At 36.2% G+C, this 20,066-nt stretch overlaps 2 protein-coding genes across 12 annotated transcripts in view; one reads left to right on the top strand and one right to left on the bottom strand.

Annotated features, from left to right (window-relative positions):
• Nucleotides 1-766: 766 nt before the first annotated feature.
• Nucleotides 767-16,501, bottom strand: LOC136037419 (zinc finger protein ZFP2-like). Of its 7 annotated transcripts, none has more exons than XM_065720190.1 (3): nucleotides 16,402-16,501; nucleotides 11,527-11,675; nucleotides 767-3,412 (listed from the first exon to the last, which is right to left on the bottom strand). In XM_065720190.1, the coding sequence occupies exons 2-3, from the start codon at nucleotides 11,549-11,551 to the stop codon at nucleotides 1,641-1,643; spliced, it is 1,797 nt and encodes a 598-aa protein (XP_065576262.1). In that variant the 5' UTR covers nucleotides 11,552-11,675; nucleotides 16,402-16,501; the 3' UTR covers nucleotides 767-1,640. The 7 variants fall into 7 exon arrangements, with proteins under 7 accessions (XP_065576262.1, XP_065576258.1, XP_065576259.1 ...); XM_065720186.1 differs by having other exon boundaries at nucleotides 16,210-16,463; XM_065720187.1 differs by having other exon boundaries at nucleotides 16,266-16,462.
• Nucleotides 13,254-20,066, top strand: part of LOC136037420 (mediator of RNA polymerase II transcription subunit 4-like) — a 37,723-nt gene continuing 30,910 nt past the window's right edge. The window contains exon 1 of one of the 5 annotated variants that reach the window (XM_065720195.1): nucleotides 13,254-13,279. In XM_065720195.1, the coding sequence (XP_065576267.1) occupies nucleotides 13,269-13,279 (11 nt within the window). In that variant the 5' untranslated portion in view covers nucleotides 13,254-13,268. Of the gene's footprint in view, nucleotides 13,280-16,538; nucleotides 16,678-20,066 lie in introns of those variants that run through there. The other 4 variants (XM_065720194.1, XM_065720198.1, XM_065720197.1 and 1 more) reach the window with 4 other exon arrangements.

Here is a 20,066-nt window from a genome sequence, read left to right as displayed (position 1 = left end):
GGGACGACTTACTCCCCCGCAGTCTCCGTGGGAGGAGCTGCAAGTTACATACTTTGACCTGTGTTTACATATAGTAATGGTTACTGGAAAGTGTACAGACGTTTCCAGGGGAATTTTTTTGGTTTGGGTGGAGATTTGGGCAGGAGGGGGGGGGGGGTACGTGAGAGGATCTTTCCATGGAGGGGGCGCAGGATTTTCTAGCATTATTTAAAAAACAATGAAAAAATAAATATGAAAAGTTTTTTCTACTGAAATTGAGGAGCAGCATTAAAACTTAAAACGAACAGAAATTATTACGCATACGAGGGGTTTGCCTCCTCGTAATACCTCGCTGTTTACGCTAAAGTATTTTTAGTAATTTCAACTATTTATTCCACGGCCCTTGTGATTCAGGGGTCATTCTTAAGGAACTGGGACAAAATTTAAGCTTTAGTGTATAGAGCGAGGTATCGACGAGGGGTGATCCCTCTCATATACGCAATAAAAACATACAAATATAGAAGTTCGCTACGTAAGTTAATTCGTAAGTTATGTATATTTTTTACTTAGAAAACGTTCGTTAAAAAATAAAAAGTCTTATGAAAGGTCTTAAAAAAGTGAAGCGCCTTTTGTGGGGTGTTTTATTTAATTTTTTAAAATTCACCATTGGTCGGACAAGTTTCAAAGACCTTTTTTGCTGTTTATCGGTAACTTCACACAACTTCGAAGGCAAAAGCAACAAGAAACAGTCTCAGGACCTGAAAACGAAAATAGTTCTAAGCAACAATTCTAATTAAAAATTTTTATTATGATTTAAAACGTCTGAAATGCATATATAACAGTCACATTAAAAACTGAAAAAAATGCGCAGAAAAAAACATTGTGTGTACGGATTCCCATACATACAAACAAATTTAGTCATTTGGAGACTATACAGTTTTCTTTATATCTAAAGTCAGAGCAACAGCTTATATATTGCTTCTGCTTATGTTGGGAAGGTAATCAATTCAGGGGGAGGGGTATGTTGCCCTCTGTTTCCCTCCTTCCAGCTTGTATTATGAATATACCTTTTTAGGAGCCAATATTGGACTGTTGACTTAGATTGGATAAATTCACTTATAGAGATTAGTTGATTAAGACCATACTCTGAAACAAAAGTTAATAAGACATTTTTCATATCTCTTCAAATTCCATTTTTTGAAAAAAAATTAATTTTTTTTTTAAAGCTCATGTGCCACTGTATATTCTGTCAACACCCATGAAGTGAAAATTCAAAAAGAAAATTTTCATTATCTATATTTTTTTATACCCTACTGGTCCAAATATCCTGAAATGGTTCTTTTAGTATCATTATTGCAGTATTCACAACTATGGGATCTATTATGGCTAATCAAAGAAGGCTTTTGACTAAATCCCTTATCACATAGCCTATTGATAGTCAAATGAGGCCTTTGATTAAACTGTTAATTGCAGATTTTACATTAGTATGGTTTTTGCCATTGCGTGATCTCATAAGCTTGGTCAAATAGTTCCATGAAAATTTTGAATTACATGTTTTACACTTGTATGGTTTTTCACAATTGTGTGTTCTTTTGTGCTCGATTCAAGTATATTTGCCGGAAAAGCTTTTATTGCATGTATTACACCAGTATGGTTTTTCTCTAGTGTGTCTTTGTATGATTATTCAAATGATTTATTTGAGTGAAACTTTGATTACATATTTTACATTTGTATGGTTTTTCACCATTGTGCAACCGCATATGAACAGTTAAACCACCGCTGTATGAAAAATTCTTATTGCATATTTTACACTGGTATGGTTTTTCACCACTGTGAGACCTAATGTGACTAATCAAATGAGGCCTTTGAGAAAAATTTTTGTTGCATATTTTACATGCAAATGGTCTTTCGCCAGTGTGTACCCTCATGTGAAGAGTCAAAGATTCATTTCGGGGAAATCTTTTGTTGCATATTTTACATTCGTATGGTTTTTCGCCATTGTGTGATCTCATATGAGTAGTCATGTGGTTCCATGAAAATTTTGAATTACATATTTTACACTCGTATGGTTTTTCCCCATTGTGTATCCTATTGTGCGCAGTCAAAGACTGGTTGGATGAAAAGCTTTTATTGCATATACTACACTGGTATGGTTTTTCCCCAGAGTGTCCCTTTGTATGTCTAATCAAATGACTGTTTTGAGTGAAACTTTGGCTACATATTTTACATTTGTATGGTTTTTCGCCATTGTGCGACCGCATATGAACTTTTAAACTACTGCTGTATGGAAATTTTTTATTGCATATTTTACACTGGTATGGTTTTTCACCACTGTGAGATCTAATGTGACTAATCAAATGAGGCCTTTGAGAAAATTTTTTGTTACATATTTTACATTCATATGGTTTTTCACCAGTGTGTAACCTCATGTGAATAGTCAAAACAGGCTTTTCAGCAAATGTTTTGTTGCATATTTCGCATGCGTATGGTTTTTCGCCAGTGTGTAACCTCATGTGAACAGTAAAGTTTGATAAATTAGATATCTTTTTATTGCATACTTTGCATTTATATGGTCGATCACCATTCTGATACCTTGATTGAAGAGGCAAACTGCCACTATTTGAAATTTTGTTCTTATATATTTTTTGTTGGTATGCTTCACTACTATTACTTGCTGACTGGTTTAAAAACCGTTTCTTGGAAGTTTTCAACCGGTTGGTCTTTTTGCAGCTCTTTGGATGGCATGAATATACTTTTTTTATCTCGCTAGAAGTCGAGCCATAATGTGAAGAATTTGAATGGCGACTGGGTCCTAAATCTAACGATAGTATACTAGCCACTGATGAAATAACAGGTGACTCAAGCCAAGTTGTATTTTTGGAAAAATGTCCCTTCAAAAGTAAATGCTCTTTAGGGTCACAAATATTTTCCTGTAAACAGATTGGGCACTTCCTAGCATGTCCAAGTTGATGTTCGACAAAATGTGACGCAAAGTCAGAATAATCTTTAATTACTGAAGGACATTTATCACACTCAATTGGTGATAATTTCTCACATCCAGTGCTCTCATGGAGGTCTAACATCAAATAACAGTTTTCAATTTTTCCACAAATATTGCATCGCCAGATACCAGCTGCCACTTCATCTATAACACTTCTAGGTAGCTTCTGTAACATAATCACTGGCTTTGCCTTCAAAAGAGGTCTTGGATGAACATTATTTAAATTATTCATTAAGGATAAACCATCATTTTTGAAGTCTTGAAAACTTGCATAATGCTCATCAACAAACAAATGAACTGGGTGAGGCACCAGAATCTCACAAACTTGATTTTTTCCTGATTCTCCACAAATACTAGAAGTGTTAACAAAAGATAACATATTGACCTTCCTTGTGAACTTCTTATAGCAAAACAGTAGATCTACTTTCAACTCTGAAATAAGAAGTGTAATTAAAACTTAGACTTAGTTAGATGCATCCAATTATTTTCAAAAGCTACTTTTTAATGTAGGGAGCTTGACCATAAAATGACATTGATATTAAAAAAAAGAAGAATACAAAAGAAAAAAAGTCTACTAATATAATTCATAAACAGAAACAAGGATTTTTTGAGCCAGTGGAAAAAAGACAATAAAAAGACAAAGCTGATCTATCAGCAACAACCTCTACCAATTTGTCATCATTACAAAAAAAAAAAAAACGGAAAGAAAAAATGCATATACAAATGCACAAAGTAACTTTTTGAAGCAAGCACAGTACAAAGACAGAGAAAGATTGAATAAAAATCAAGCAAAAACAAGAGCCAAGAGCTCATATGGCACTTATCGCGAGGTCAGAAGAACCAGGAGCTTCTTCGCGTCAAGTTTCTTTACGATCTCTCCACTCTAAGCATTTTCCAAGATTTCCAATTCCTCTCTCCAACTCCCCCCAATGTCACCGGATCTGGCCAGGATTCAAAACAAGAGCTCTGAGACACGAGGTCTTTCTAAATATCAAATTTCATTCAGATCCGATAACCCGTTTCTAAGTTAAAAATACCTCACTTTTTCTAATTTTTCCGAATTAACCGTCTGTCCCCCCCCCCAGATGGTCAGATCGGGGAAGCGAACATTGATGGTTTAATCGGGTCGGGTGCCCGATATGTCTGTAAACTTTCATTGATCGCTATGTTGATCACGTATTTAGTTTTGGATCTTCTTCATGTAAAAATTTGGGTGGTTCAGGATTTGCACCTGAGACCTCTTACACGCTAAGTGAGAATCATACCCCGAGACCAAAAGCCATACTTAAGAAGAACAAGCATTTGTTTTATCGGCAAAGAAAATTCTTCTCACCTATCTTGTTTGCTTGCTCCCCCCCCCTTCAGATGGTCGAATCGGGGAAGAGACTGTTTTTAATTTAACCTCGTCTGGTCCCTGATACGCTTACCAACTTTCTTCAACCTAGCTTATCTGGAAGTACCCAAACTAGCAAAAGCAGAACCGACAGACTAACAGAAATTGCGATCATTATATGCCACTTGGTTAATAACATGTGCCATAAAAATGAAAGACCAGTCAAAATTCACATATCTTAGGCATTAGCTGTCCTAGCTAAGTGGTTAGCATGCATGATTGGAAATACTTTGTCCAAGGCGGGCATATTCAATTTCCAGCGTGGTCAGTTATTTGGTTTGGGATGCGGTCAGTGGCGTGACTCTGTAATATCAGGCGGAGTCAATCCAGCTCTAAATGAGTACCAGGAGAAATCTAGGGAAGATAAGCACAAAGGTTCTGCAAAAGCAAAGGGTTGTTGGCTGTCAGCCTCCCAGTACAATTAACTCCCCCATAGCCGGTCCCAAGCCCGGTTGAAAAAGGAGGAGGGGCCGACGGGGGAGGGGACCAGTCGGTTAAATAAATTCCTATGAAACATCTATGAAGAAATTAATAGTCCCAGAAATATAGTGCCTGCTACGGCGTCCCCCGTTTCAAGTGACGCGATCTCGCTCTCTGGAATAGCAGTGAGATCAAAAAGTGTGCGAGCTATTCCCTGCGAAATAAATCTACAGAAGTATGAATTCCGAATATAGCTGGAATGTGAGATCCGTGAAGCATGAATCAACAAGGCTAGTGATGGCTATAGAAATGAATTGTTACCAAGCAGATGTTCTTTGTCTATCAGAGACAAGACTGAATGGAGTGTCTGAAGAAACCATGCCAGTCCGTGATTCCGACAACTCTTACTTATTTCTCAGCTATGGCGCGCATGATGGATCTGGTGACCATGGAGTCAGATTTATGATAGGGCGCCGTGCGCAAAAAGCTCTTCTTGCATGGGATCCAGTGAACCCGAGAATAGCCAGACTAAAACTTAAGGAAGATTATTCAACTTTTCTATCATTACTGTCTACGCACCAACGAGAGTGGCAACGAATGCTGATAAAGACTCATTCTAATCTGATCTGGAAATTACAATGCCGAAATGCTCTAAACGAGACTTCCTAATTCTAGCGGGTGACTGGAACTCACGGGTTGGCCCAACAGACCCCAATGTTTGCGATATTTTTGGTCCTTTCACATACGGCCAACGGTGCTCCAATGGTGATAGACTCCAGTGAGATCTCCAGTTCGCGAGATCTCATAACCTTTTCATCACCAACACAATGTTCCAACACAAACCCTCTCAAAGGTTAACTTGGCGCTCAAACGATGGCTCCACAGCTGCCCAAATTGAACATATATTGATCCGTTAGCGTTGGCGCTCCTCAGTCATTGATTCTCGAGCTTATAGAGGGGCATGGACGGGGTCAAAACCTGGGAGCGATCATACGCTTGTAGGTGCGAAAATATTCTAGAAGTTGAGCGCGAGGAAGAGAAAACCCCCCTAAAAAGGAAATTAAACATGGAGAAAATGAAAATCCAAACAGTGAAAGAAGACTTTTGCCTGAAGTTACAGAACCGGTTTGCGAGCCAGACAGACTGCGATAAAGACCCTATCAACCAATGGAGAAAATTCCGCAACACCAAGGAAAAGATGGTTGCTGAAGTTATCGGCTATGACGATGAAAATTTATGTCTGAGAAAACTGTAAAGCTAATCGAGGCTAGGCGACAGGCATCAAACGCATCAATTGCAATAAAAAAGGTGCTACGTAAACAGGTTAAATCCAACTTGCGTCAGGACCACCAACAATTTTGGGATGAGGTTGCTATAGAGATGGAAAAAGTAGCCAGAAATAATGATACGAGAATCCTGTATAGAACCCTCAAAGAAGTAACTGGAAAAAAGTCACCTATCGCTGGTCCTCTAAAAGACGCTCAAGGAAGCATGATCCTTGATGTACAAGGTAAACTTGATCATTGGAAGAATCACTTTAAAAACCTCATTAATTACAAATACATATGGGCAAGATGCCACGCCATTGCTGCCTACCAACAGCTAAAAGACCACCATATGAAACCGACATGGCACCACCTTCAGCTTCAGAAATCCTAAGCGCGATCAAACGGCTAAAAAACAATAAGTCACCTAGAGAAGATGGTCTCCCTCCTGAGGTTTACAAGGCCTCACCACACGTTATAGCGCAGCAGCTAGAAACCCTCTTCAGTCTGATATGGGAGAAGAAGGCCTTCCCGTTTGATTGGAAGGTGTCAGTAATAATCCCAGTATTTAAAAAGGGGAACAAATACAACAGCCACAACTACCGAGGGATATCACTCATAGATATGGCTACCAAAGTATTTGCGATAATTTTGCTTAAAAGGTTCAAAGAAGCAAGGAATGAGCGAACACGTGAAAATCAATACGGGTTATGAACAGGAAGAGGGGGCAGTGACCAGATCTTCACTCTTCGCCTTATTCTTCAACAGTGCAAACGTTACAATCTCCCCATAATTAACATATTCTTTGATTTTTTGGCAGCGTTCGACTCAGTAACCCACGGAAACCTTTGGCGAATCATGGTGGAAGACGGTATGCCAGTTGAATTCTTGGAGTTGTTGAAAGCCTACTACGAACATTGCAGATCGATCGTAAGAGTGCTGGACGGAGAAGCTGAGCCCTTCAATGTAGAAAGCAGTGCAAAACAGGGGTGTATATTGTGCCCTGTTTTGTTTAACTACTGTATAGATTGGATTCTAGAAAGGACATTCTCAAGTTTTGATGGTGTTTTTATGGGATCGGGGATTAATGTGTCTGACCTGGACAACACGGATGACATCGACGCTCTTGCTGCTGATCCAGCAACTGCCCAAGCAATGTTAAATAAAACTGCACATTTCTCTCAGCTACTGGGTATGAAGATCAACACGGCCAAAACTAAAGTCATGGATCTAAATATACAGTTGGATTATCACCTTGTTCTTTACAGACAAGAGTTGGAAAAAAATTGATAGCATCATTTATCTTGGCTCAGTAATAACCCTCATGGAGGCTGCGACCTGGACGTACAGAACAGAATAAATAAAGCCCAGGCTGTCTTCTCACAACTCTGCCGCCATTTGAGGAACCAGCGGGAGATCAGCATGAAGACAAAATTATCTATATATAAAGCGGCTGTTAGATCTGTCCTGTTTTATTCAGTCAAAACTTGGCCACTGAAGGCACTTCATGTCCATGAATTGGAAGTCTTTGATCACTGCTGTCTACGAAAAATCCGACAGAATCTCAAATGTTGATGTGCGCCACCACTGCTGTAAAATCAAACCGCCACGATTGTCAAACAGAGAAGACTGCGTTGGCTTGGTTATGTGCTTAGAAGACCCAATAACTGCATCATAAAGCAAGTACTTCTAGCTGCCCCATTGCCAGATTGGCGCAGGCGACATGACAGTCAATTAAAGAATTGGTGGGCAACTATCAAAAACAAACTCAACCCCGATGGCGGATTTCGAAGATTTGGCAGAAAGTGGGAGAGCTGCTGGCTCCGGTTTGCTGAAGAGTTGGCACAAGATTGTGACAAATGGGAGTCAACCATAAGTAGTCCTCTAGATGCCAGGTGAGGCGTCCTCGTCTGGTCACGCTACAAGTATAGGGCACTTCCTGGCTAAAGGGTCATGGAATGGAGACCAGAACTGCTGTTTTGGACCTTAAGGGTTTAGTGCTGGCATGCTTACTTGCATTTCCAAAATTATTAAACCCTATCTACTGACCCAAATTGCATTTATGTTACTAATTGATTTAGTTTTAAAAATTAGGAAATACACAACTTTGCATTAAATTGTAATAAATTGGACTTCCAAAAAAATAAACAGCGCCCTGTTTCAAATTGAGGTCTTTATGTATATAATTTTAATTTCAACTGCCTCCCTAAATGATAAAAGTAAAAAGTTTACTGTGGAGCCTAAGGCTGCTTCATCAAAAAGGGCTAAGTGATCTGGAGAGCAATCTGGAGATCTGCAAGTTTAGTCAAAATTGAGTAAAATAATATATACCACAGGGATTTATTTACTAAAAGCTAGTGTTTGTGTAGCCTTTTTCCCAATGGTTGATGGCTTCTGCACCATCAACTTTTATACAAGAGCACCAGACTCAATTCACACCTCAATTAACTTTAGGATCTATTTTGATCTTTTGCAAAAATCATAGAATGTTCATAGCTCATTTTTAAAGCAGAATGAAAAAATGCGTTTCTAAAAGTATTTTTCAAACACTTCTCATAATTTTCTTTTGATTTTACCTTTTTCAATCTTTTTTCTATAATTGGATTGATAATTGAAATGGAGTAACTATTCCAGTGTAGTGTTGTTAATCTAATTAAGTCGAAACCATCAGGAATTCACTTGAAAAAAAAAACCTTTTCAGTAAAATTGAAAACCAACATTAAACTAAGCAATACCAGAAAAAATCAAATAATAGTTCAAATGACGTGGAGCTAGTCTTAATGAACAAGTGAAAGTCAAAATGAACAGAAAACTAAGTCTAACTTAAAAAAGAAACAAATCAACAGATGCATGATTAACATTCCATATTCCTTCTCAAGACCATAACATAATTGAAAATTTACAGCTAAAGTCTTCAACAGATCATTTTAAAAACAAAACTCGTACTAATATAATCAATGCAATCATACTTTTCTTCAACTATTTATTGTCCTTGATAACCTCCCCTTTTTTCTCAATTTCAAAATTAAAATCAATTTTATCCAATCAAACCCATCTTATATTTCTTTAAAGGACCCCAAAAACCTCGGAAAAAATCAGGTTAATACTATTAGCAACTTCTGAAAAACTACATGATGGTTTGACAATATAGATGCACATTGTTCTGGAAGTCTTAACTAAATGCTCTTTGCTGTTCTTAAGATTGGAGAAGGGGGTAAAATATAGTAGAGCTACAAGCAAAATGTGGTAACTGTAATTATTCTGCATATTATGAAGTAAGAATTTTTTTTTTTAACATGTTTCCATCTCAAAATATCCCTAGTATTCAGTAGATCCCAGATAGCCTATTGCACCTGAAATGAACAAAAAAGCAAATAACCAGCTTGGTGGTATGAAAATAAGGAAACAAGTTTGTTTCAGAGTATTATTTTACTTAGGAAAAAATCACAATAAAAATATGGCACTTGTGGCAAAGTCAGAAGACCCAAGAGCTTCTTCCCACTAAGTTTCATTACAACTTCTCCACTCTAAGTGTTTTCCAAGGTTTCTAGTTTCCCCCTCCAAAACCCCCTAATGGCACTGGATCCAGTCAGGATTTAAATTAAGATCTCTGAGACATGAGGTCCTTCTAAATATCAAACTTCTTTAAGATCCGGTAACCTGTTTGTAAGTTAAAAACACCTCATTTTTTCTAATTTTTCCAAATTAACCATTCTTCCACTGCCCCCCAGATGGTGAAATTGGGGAGTTGACTATTTCTAATTAATCTGGTTGGGTCCCTAATATACCTGCCAGCTTTCAGTGATTGCTATATCAATCATGTATCTAGTTTTGGATCTCCTTCATGAAAAAAACGAAATGGTCCAGGATCCAAACCCAAGACCTCTCGCACCCTAACCAAGAATCATACCCCTAGGCCACAAGCCATACTTAAGAAAAACACTCATTTGCTTTATAGGCAAATGAAATTCTTCTCAACTATCTTGTTTGCACATCCCCCCACCCCCCTCAGACGGTCAAATCGGGGAAGAGACTATTTCTAATTTAATCTAGTCTGGTCCCTAATATGCCTACCAACTTTCATTGTCATAGGTTATCTGAAGCACCCAAAGTTACAAATTCCCCCCAACTCCTCCAAAGAGAGAAAATCTGGTCCGATTATGTCAATAACGTATCTAGGAAATGTGCTCATTCTTCCCACCAAGTTTCATCCTGATCTCTACACTCTAAGCATTTTACAAGATTTCTGGTTTCTCTTCCCAATTCCCACCAATGTCACCGGATCCAGTCGGGATTTAATATAAGAGCTCTGAGACACGAGGTCTTTCTAAATGTCAAATTTCATTAAGATCTGATCACCCATTTGTAACTTAAAAATATATAATTTTTTCAATTTTTCCAAATCCCCCCCCAACTCCCCCAAAGAGAGCCAGTCCAGTCTGATTATGCCAATCACGTATCTAGGCTTTGTGCTTATTCTTCCAACCAACCATCATCACAATCTCTCCACTCTAAGCATTGTCCGAGATTTCTAGTTTCCTCCTCAGCTCCCCCCAATGTCACCAGATCCAGTCAGGATTTAAAATAAGAGCTCTGAGACACGTGATCCTTCTAAATATTAAATTTCATTAAGATCCAATCACCTTTTTGTAAGTTAAAAATACCTAATTTTTCCAAATTACCAAATTAGGTACCTCCACCACATTCCCCACAGAGAGCGGATCCAGTCTATTTTAAGTCAATCATGTATCTAGGACTTGTCCTAAATCTTCCCAACAAGTTTCATCCTGGTCTCTCCACTCTAAGCATTTTCCAAGATTTCTGGTTTCTCCCCCCAATGACACTGGATCTGGTTGGGATTTAAAATAAGAGGTCTGAGTTACAAGGTCTTTCTAAATCAAATTTCATTAACATTTAATCACTTGTTCATAATTTAAAAAATACCTTATTTTTTCTAATTTTTCCGAGTTAAGCCACCCAACTCCCCCAAAGAAGCGGATTTGTTACAGTTATGTCAATCATGTATCTATGACTTGTGATTACCTTTCCCACCAAGTTAAGCCTGATGTCTCCACTCTAATCATTTTCCGATATTTCAGATTGCCCCCTCGAATTTCCTCAATATCACTGGATCCAGACAGGATTTAAAATAAAATCTCTAAGACACAATAACCTTCTAAATATAAAATTTCATCAATATCCAATCACCCGTATGCAAGTTAAAAATACCTCTTTTTTCTAGTTTTTCACAATTAACTGTCCCCCCACTCCCCCTCAGATGGTAGAATCAGGGAAACGACTATTTCTAATTTAATCTGGTCCCTGATATACCAGCCAAATTTTGACATTCTACCATATCTGCAAGTGCCCAAACTAGCAAAACTGGGACAGACAGACAAGCAGAAATTGCAATTGCTATATGTCACTTGGTATAGTGCCATAAGTGCCAAAAAAAATATAAACAGCACCTGGTGTTCTCAGACAGTCACCCATCCAATTACTGACTGTGACCAATGTTGTTTGACTTCTAGGCAGTGCTTTCACTATTCTATTTCAATTCTCCCTGTTTTCACAACAATTTTCCCTAAAATTCCTTGTTGTTAGGTCTAATTTCTTCCTAGAAAAAAGGGATATTTTACCCTAGATTTCCAAAGAACTTATATGAAAAGCAGAGCACAATATCAAATTGTTATCTTTTTACTTTAGATAACAATTAACATAAAATATTTTCCAGATATACATTTATTTATTAAGAAAAGAAAACAAACACTATTTGCCTGCCAAGAAAGGCAATAAGCTTGTAAGGGCAAGCAAGGTAATCACCCTCAGCTAATTAAAACCACATTTGTATCACGCTACTCAATACAAAAGAAACTCAATTGATGAAGGAAGAAAGGAAAAAAAAGAGAAAGAGGAAAAAGACAAGAAGAAGACAGAAAAAAATTAACGGAAAAAAACTAACAGCAAGTAAATCAGGGAAATGCCTTGAATAGAATGACAACCTGGAATGGGCCTTACATCAAAATTACTCACGAGATAAAAAAAACTTCTTTACCCATGACTTGAAAGCCGGAAGACTAGGGACATTTTTCACACCATCGGGCAAAATATTCCGAACATGGGGACCATAATGGTGAATCACAAAAGATGCACCAGTAGCAATCCTAAACTCATGAGTTAAGTTATCAGCTTTTCTTGTATTATGATCATGATGGTCTCTATTAAAAGTAAAAAGATTTTCAAAAGCAGGGGTGAGCAGGCAATTCAAATATTTATGCAAGAAAATCTGGTTACACTAACCAGAATGCATAAAAAGGTTAAATTAAGTGTCATACCCAGCACCATTACTTGTAATATTTGCCTTTGTACTGAAGCAAGCCACAGCTTTTAGTATGTTGACAGTTGAAGAAGTTTTATCTTTATTTTTCAACCAGTAGTTGACCAAAATAAGTCAAATTAGGGTGAAAGTCTCACAACTATTTTGGATGTCTTTTTTTTTATTAATTTCAGGAGACTAAGAAAATGCTCAGCTTGTACATCGCTAAAAAAAACAAAAAACAAGAAGATCAGCAATATACACTTCCACAGTACTGGGTATTTGATTTTGCAATTGCAAGTCTTCAGACCAAGTATCTTCATCCAGTACTACTCAACTGATAGGTCTTGAACTTGGGCATCTCCCCATTAAAGCTTGGTGATATAAGTCATTACTTGTGACCTCCATTCTACATGTCTCTTCTGGAGGCAACACTTTTTCATTTAGAACAGAAAATCTTGCAAACAGTGGCCTTGGAGATTTTGGCCTCCAATTTACTGTATTGGTTTATCCAAAGTCATAATATCAAAGATTTCATCTTCAGACTTAAAATGGTCTTTTATCTGTTTGATCAGGACTATTTAGTATTTTTGACAAGACAGTAAAGAGAGATCAATGGTATTGCTTGACTCTTGAGGATTTTTGAGTTTTAATGTTGAATTTCTTACAGCTATTCCCACATGTGTTTTGTTTAAAGGGAGATAATCTCTTGAAAGGTATGCATCCAGTTTGGTAAAAAAAATCATCCCTGCAAATGTAGTCCAGTTCCTTGAAGTTAGATGCAACATCATTCACAAGTTTTCTGACACTTGCCTTTAGAAGAAGAAGAAGAAGTGGGAGCTGCAATCAAAAAAAACTATTCTGAAATCATTGGAGAGGCCAAGAGAGCAGTCCATGAATTCAAGGTATGGATTTGTCAACTTACTTTGTTTTATTTACAAGATAAGGTAATTGGTTGCAGTTGGGTGGTCAAATATGGTTTCTATAAAATACAGAGTAAGAGCAACCCTATGCACAATAAGGTGCTTTATACAGACCTAAAGGGCAAAACAGCATGTCTGTCCTGGTGCAAGATTTTGATGTGCTTTGCACTGAAATAGCTCCAAAAATTTGGAACACTTATCTTGGCAGGAAGTACCTCTGGAAAAGTGGGCATAGATATTTTATGCTGATTCTTCTAGAGTCTAGAGAAGGGACATGCTTGTATAGGATCAACATAAGTGAATAAGGTGGCATGAGTATTTCATATACAAGATATGGGGCATCATGGCAATCATTGACACTGAAGCAAATCTATTGGCTACAAACATGAGATTAATTTAATTGTATCACAGTTCATATAATTAACTTACCAGTGAAGTAAACATAAAACTCAATGCCTTTTTTATGCTCTTTACTAATATAATAATCACTTCCATCACAAATTTAAATTTAAGCACTTTTTGACCTAACCCAATCCCTATATTCAACCAAACCCAACCTAGTTTAACCTAACTATAAATAATTTTGGCACTGAGAAAACACAATATTAAGTTCTAGGCTACCTAAATAATATTCCACATTCAAGATTTTGGTAAAATTCTAGTCAATTGACTTCTTGCTATCTTGGATAGGGTTTAGGTTAGGAAAATGAAACTTTCGGGGATGGGTCTACAGGCTAAAGTATGTCCTGGGAAGGTATTTTCAAGTACCCACTTCCACTCCTTCTTCCTCTAGAGGACCCTGAAATTTGCCTACATGACATGTCTATACATATTGAAATTTTGACATAACAACATTTTACCTAAATTTTTAGTTACTAGTTGCTTTTTCTCTGCCTTTAGTTCTGAAAATGCAATTCCTGTTATTTTAGTAGAATTTTGAGCCATATCAGTGTTTTTTGTTTTTTTTTAGTTTAGGAAATGTATTTGCATATCTTTACAACCTTATAAAATGGGATTGAGCAAAGTTATGAAGCTGAAAACGATTTTGTTGTACTTTAATTAAGCATAAGATCTATTTTGCAAGGTTTCACTTTTGTAACACACATATTTTTAAAGGTTATCAAAGGTAAGGGCCCTCTAGAGGGAGAAGGAGTAGAGTTAGGTACTTCAAAATACCTTCCTGGGACATACTTTAGCCTGTAGACCCATCCCTGAAAGTTTCATTTTCCTAACCTAAACCCTTTCCAAGATAGTGAGAAGTCAATTAACTAGAATTTTACCCAGATTTTTAAAATTTCAACAATTTCAGCATTGTAAGCCTATGTTGCTTCAGAAGTTTTTTTTTTTTTTAACTGAACATATTTAATCCTTCAGATTTTTTCAACCTATCATTTGAAAAAAAACAAGCTTTCCCAGAATATCCCTGAAAATTCTAACTTCACCCCAGATTTTCCTGTATTCCTATATTCAACTTAACCCAACATAGTCTTACCTAACTGTAAACAATTTTGGTACTGAGAAAATAAGGTATTATATTATTAAAGATGACCAAGAAAACATAGTATTATTTTGTCAAAATACAACCAATAACTTGTACTTTAATTGAAAATTTGTCATTTTAAGAGCTCAAAAATTGCTTAAATTTGAATTTGTAATAGAAGCAATTATTATATTCATAAAGAGTATATAAAAGGCATCAAGTGGTGTGTTCACTTTATTGGTAAGTCAATTATACAAACTGTGATACATTTACTGAGATTAGTAGTACCTGCACAAAATTCAACAATATTTTGCTTGAAAATTAATTAATTTTTTCTGTGACTTGTCTGATGCAGTTATTCAAACCCTCAGCCAATCCATTACTATGCTTAAACATGTCTGATATTTCATCAAGAAGTTTTAGATCTTCCTTGCTAAAAAACAAACAAACTGTAAATTCAGGAAATTTATTTGCACTTCTGAAATCTAATAAACTGGGATTGAGCAAGGTTATGAAGATAGAAACAGTTTCCATTAATTTTAAAGCAAACAGTATTACTGGCTTTTGTATAAAGTGAATATACCACTTGATGTCTTTTTTTATGCTCTTTACAAATATAATAATTGCTTCTACTGGAAATTCAGATTTAAACACTTTTTGACCTCTTAAAAAGGACCTAAATATGGGGTATAAAAAAGGCTTAAAACATTGGTCTCAGACTTTAAAACATTGGACTCAAACTTACTGTTTCATTATAAATCCATTTTGTTAATGTTATGTTATATTATCCACAAGCAGTGATTTTCCATAATTAAATTGGATAAATAAACTTTATTGATGTTATGGTGTTTTCTTCTTCCTTGACATTGAATTTTTAATAAAAGCATGGGCTTTTGGTCAAAAATATGAAAGCCACTATTACAAATGCCAGTTATACTGTTTGCTATAAATTTAACTATATTAAATACAGCAATGGTTAGTTTACATGTTGAATATACATGTTATAAAGTTTGAGACCAATGTTTTAAGCCTTTTTTATACCCCATATTTAGGTCATTTTAAGAGGTCAAAAGGTGCTTAAATCTGAATTTCTGGTAGAAGCAATTATTATATTTGTAAAGAATATAAATAAAGGCATCAAGTGGTATATTCACTTTATACAAAAGCCAGTAATACTGTTTGCTATAAGTTTACCCAGTTTCCTTGTCCTTAATTTCAACAAAAGATCTATTTTACAAGGTTTCACTTTCATAACACAAAAAGGTTTATAAGGTAAACAAAAGTCACTGCCCTCTTGAGAGACAAAGTGGAGGTAAGAAATACCTTCCCAGGACATACTTCACTCTGGAGACCCATCCCTGAAAGTTTAGTTTTCTTAACCTAACGCCTTTTCAAGACAGCAAAAGAGTAGCTAAACTAGAGTTTTACCAACCTGTGATCCCTAGGGCATAGACTACTATGTATAGATTAAGGATCAGATTTGTTTACTCAGTCTGAAGGCAAGGAGAGAAAGTTCAGTTACTTCTATTCTTCAATAGCTGCAAGGCACAACTAATCCTCCTTTACATCGGTAGTTTGCACCAATCCATCCCTAAATAAGAACATAGCCTAAGTTCTAGGCTACCTAATTAATATTCCGCGTCCCAGATTGTTTAAATTTCGGCAACTTCAGTCCTTTCAGCACTGCTGCGCTTTCAAGCGAAATCCTGCGATTTGATGATAATGACAAAAATCATGCGACGTACGAAGCAATCAGCTTTTTTAATTTTTTAGTTCTCATTCATGCAGTTATTCCTTTCTAATCGCTAGAAGAAGCAGAAGATAAAAGATGGCAACAAAATTTCAACTTGTTAGGAGTCTTGATGACTTTGAACTTCTAGTAAAGTAAAGTTTTTAGTATGTAAGCTTACGGGTAAATTACTAGATAATATTAGAATAAAATTGTAGTTTATCTACCTTTTTGTATTGGAAAGAGGTTAGATTAGGAAAATGAATGAATCCACAGACTAGGCCTACTCTGGAAAGGTAGCCTATTCCAAGCTTCTATGTTAACCCTCTTCTGATCTCTAAGTCTTAAAAATTTGAATGAAATTCTTGTTTAGCTACGTTTTGCCATTTGGAAAGGGGTTGGATTAGGGAAATGGCACTTTCAGGGATTGGTTCATTGACTGAATTGTGTCCTGGAAAGGTAGGCTATTTTGAAGTACTGGTAAAATTCTAGTTAATAGACTTCTTGCTATCTCAGAAAGGGTTTAGGTTAGGAAAAATGAACTTTTCAGGCATGAATCTACAGACTAAAGTGTGTCCTGAGAAGGTAGGTACCAGTTCTGTCAGAAAGCCCCTCCTTTAGCTCCTGAATACATATGTCTGGAGGGATGTTGTACACTACTATTTTGGTTTGGGGTCCTGAGAGCAGATTTTATTGGGATGTTAAGAAGAGATTTCTGTTGTATATCTGCTGATTTAGAATCTTGGAGGGCTATTAATAGAAATATATCACAGTTAATGTTTAACAAGAACATTGATTTTAACAGTTCAAAAATGGCAACTCTTAATAGAGCTATCTTTTTTATCTCAAAGGGGGTATCTGCAGTGATTTTTAAGTATAGGCTATTCCAATTTTCTGTGAGGGAAGAGTTGGATCTTGGGGAGCAGAATTATTTTTGATTAGGGAGATTTTTTTCGTTTTTTTTTGGAGCTCCTTGATAAGATCTCTTGAAATTCAGTGTCATTATTGTCCTGGATAGTGACATACACTTCCACCATTGTAGTATTCAATGACCCATCATGTGAGATTTGAGATTGACTTGGCCAGGCAAGAGGTTGAAGGTTTTTGGTAGTACTTGGGTAGGGTTGGGGGGGGGCTTTTTTGGGGGGTGTTCTATGCATTGTCTATTGGAATAAGCTTTGATACTAGTAAAAGAGAAGAAAATTGATATTATAATACCAGACTGTCTGCACTCTTTCAAAAGGGAGAACTTCACCATCCACAAAAAAACCACCACAGTGTAGTCTAGAAGATGGTTTGTGGCACAATATATTGCTTATAAGTCAAGGCAAATATCACAAGAAATATTTATTATAAATTTCTTAAATTCTATCAAGAAAAAGTCAATATGGCTACATTTTGGAGAAGACAAAATATATCTTGATGCATTGGTGCTGATCCCAACTTTTTTTTGCTAAAAAAGAACCAAGTTATGACAGTTTGAACATTACAAAGCAAAAAAAATTTTGGGAGCTCGTTTTGTGTCAAAAACAGGAAAGTGATTGGATTTAATATCCTTTTCTTATCTGGGTGTATCAAACAGTTTGTGGTAACAAAGTGTAGTAAGGAGAGAACCAGCTCAATAGTAACCAAAACTCTAAAAAAGCGGAATTTTGATACTAATAATTACATCAAAAGAACTGCATGTTAATGCTGATTTTAGATGTGTAAGTTTCATCAAGTTTAATCATACTCATCAAAAGTTACAAGCCTGAGAATTTGCTGAATTTGCTTAATTTTAGAAAATAGGAGGAAACACTACTTACAAGTCATAGAATGTTAACAAAAATCCCACCATCAGACTCAGCATATCAGAGAACCCTAATGTAGAAGTTTCAAGCTCCTATCTACAAAATTGTGGAATTTTGTATTTTTTGCCACAAGTCAGATCACAGATGCGTGTTAATTTTTTTTTCATGGGTGATCATATCAAGCCAGTGGTCCTAGAATGTCGCGTAAGGGCTTATTCTAACGGAAATTAATAGTTCTAGTGCCATATTTAAGTGACCCAAAAATTGGAGGACATCTAGGCCCCCTCCAATGCTCATTGTTTTCTCAAAGTCACCGGATAAAAGTTCTGAGATAGTTATTTTGTTCAGTTTAGTCAAAAAACCAAAAAAATATGTCTTTGGGGATGACTTAATCCCCCACAGTCCCCATGGGAGGAGCTGCAAGTTACAAACTTTGACCAGTGTTTACACATAGTAACAGTTATTGGGAAGTGTACAGACACTTTCAGGGGTATTTTTTGGTTGGGGGTTGAGGGGAGGGGGTTACGTGGGGGGAAATTTCCATGGAGGAATTTTTAATGGGGAAAGAGAATGTCCTTGAAGGGGGCACAGGATATTTTAGTATTTTTTTAAAGAGCAATTAAAAAAAAAAAATGAAAAAGTTTCTTCAACTGGAAGTAAGGAGCAGCATTAAAACTTAAAATGAACAGAAATTATCACACATATGAGGGCTTCACCTCCTCCTAATACCTTGCTCTTTAAACTAAAGTAATTTTATTAATTTCAACTATTTATTCTATGGCCTTTGTGATTCAGGGGTCATTCTAAAGGAATTGGGAAAAAAATTAAGCTTTAGTGTAAAGATCAAGGTATTGACAAGAGGGAGATACGAATTTAGAAGTTCGTTTTATAAGTTATTTTCGTAATTTACGTAAATTTTCATTGATAAATACGTTCGTAAAATTTAAAGTTCTAGTTACCTTTATAAGTACCCAAAAAATTGGAGGGTAACTAGGCCTACTCCCCCGCTCCTTTTTATCGAAATCGTCTGATCAAAACTATGAGAAAGCCATTTAGCCAAAAAATTAATTAATATGCAAATTTTGTTTTAATTATTCATATTGGGAGGGCCAAAATCAAAACATGCATTAATTCAAAAACGTTCAGAGATTAAATTTAAAAAAAACTAGTTTTTTTTAACTGAAAGTAAGGAGCAACATTAAAACTTAGAACAAACAGAAATTACTCCATATATGAAAGGGGCTGTTCCCTCCTCAACGCCCCGCTCTTTACGCTAAAGTATTTTACTGTTTTAAAAGTAGTGTTGAGAGAAAGAGTCAAACTTTAGCGTAAAGAGCGGGGTGTTGAGGAGGGAACAGCCTCTTTCATATAGCCTACAGAGTAATTTCTGTTCGTTTTAAGTTTTAACGTCGCTCCTTACTTTCAGTTAAAAAAAACTAGCTTTTTTTATTTAATTGGATTAGGTGTCAAAGTTTTCGCTTTGTCAAAATATAACGACGGCTTGAAAGAATGGTGTTCTGAGTCATGACGAAACAGAGCTATCCTTTTTTGAAGGAAAATTTTGACAATGGTTTAAAAATTCCCATGTCAAATCACCAGTGCCTTTACCTTAAAATTAAATAATAAAAAACGTTTTTTTAACTGAATGTAAGTAGCGACGTTAAAACTTAAAACGAACAGAAATTACTCCGTATATGAAAGGGGTCGTTTCCTCCTCAACGCCCCGCTCTTTACGCTTAAGTTTTTACTGTTTTAAAATGTAGAATTAAT

Source organism: Artemia franciscana, chromosome 16 (assembly GCF_032884065.1).
Source record: "Artemia franciscana chromosome 16, ASM3288406v1, whole genome shotgun sequence".
NCBI lineage: Eukaryota > Metazoa > Arthropoda > Branchiopoda > Anostraca > Artemiidae > Artemia > Artemia franciscana.
This window is presented reverse-complemented; position numbering and strand designations above follow the sequence as displayed.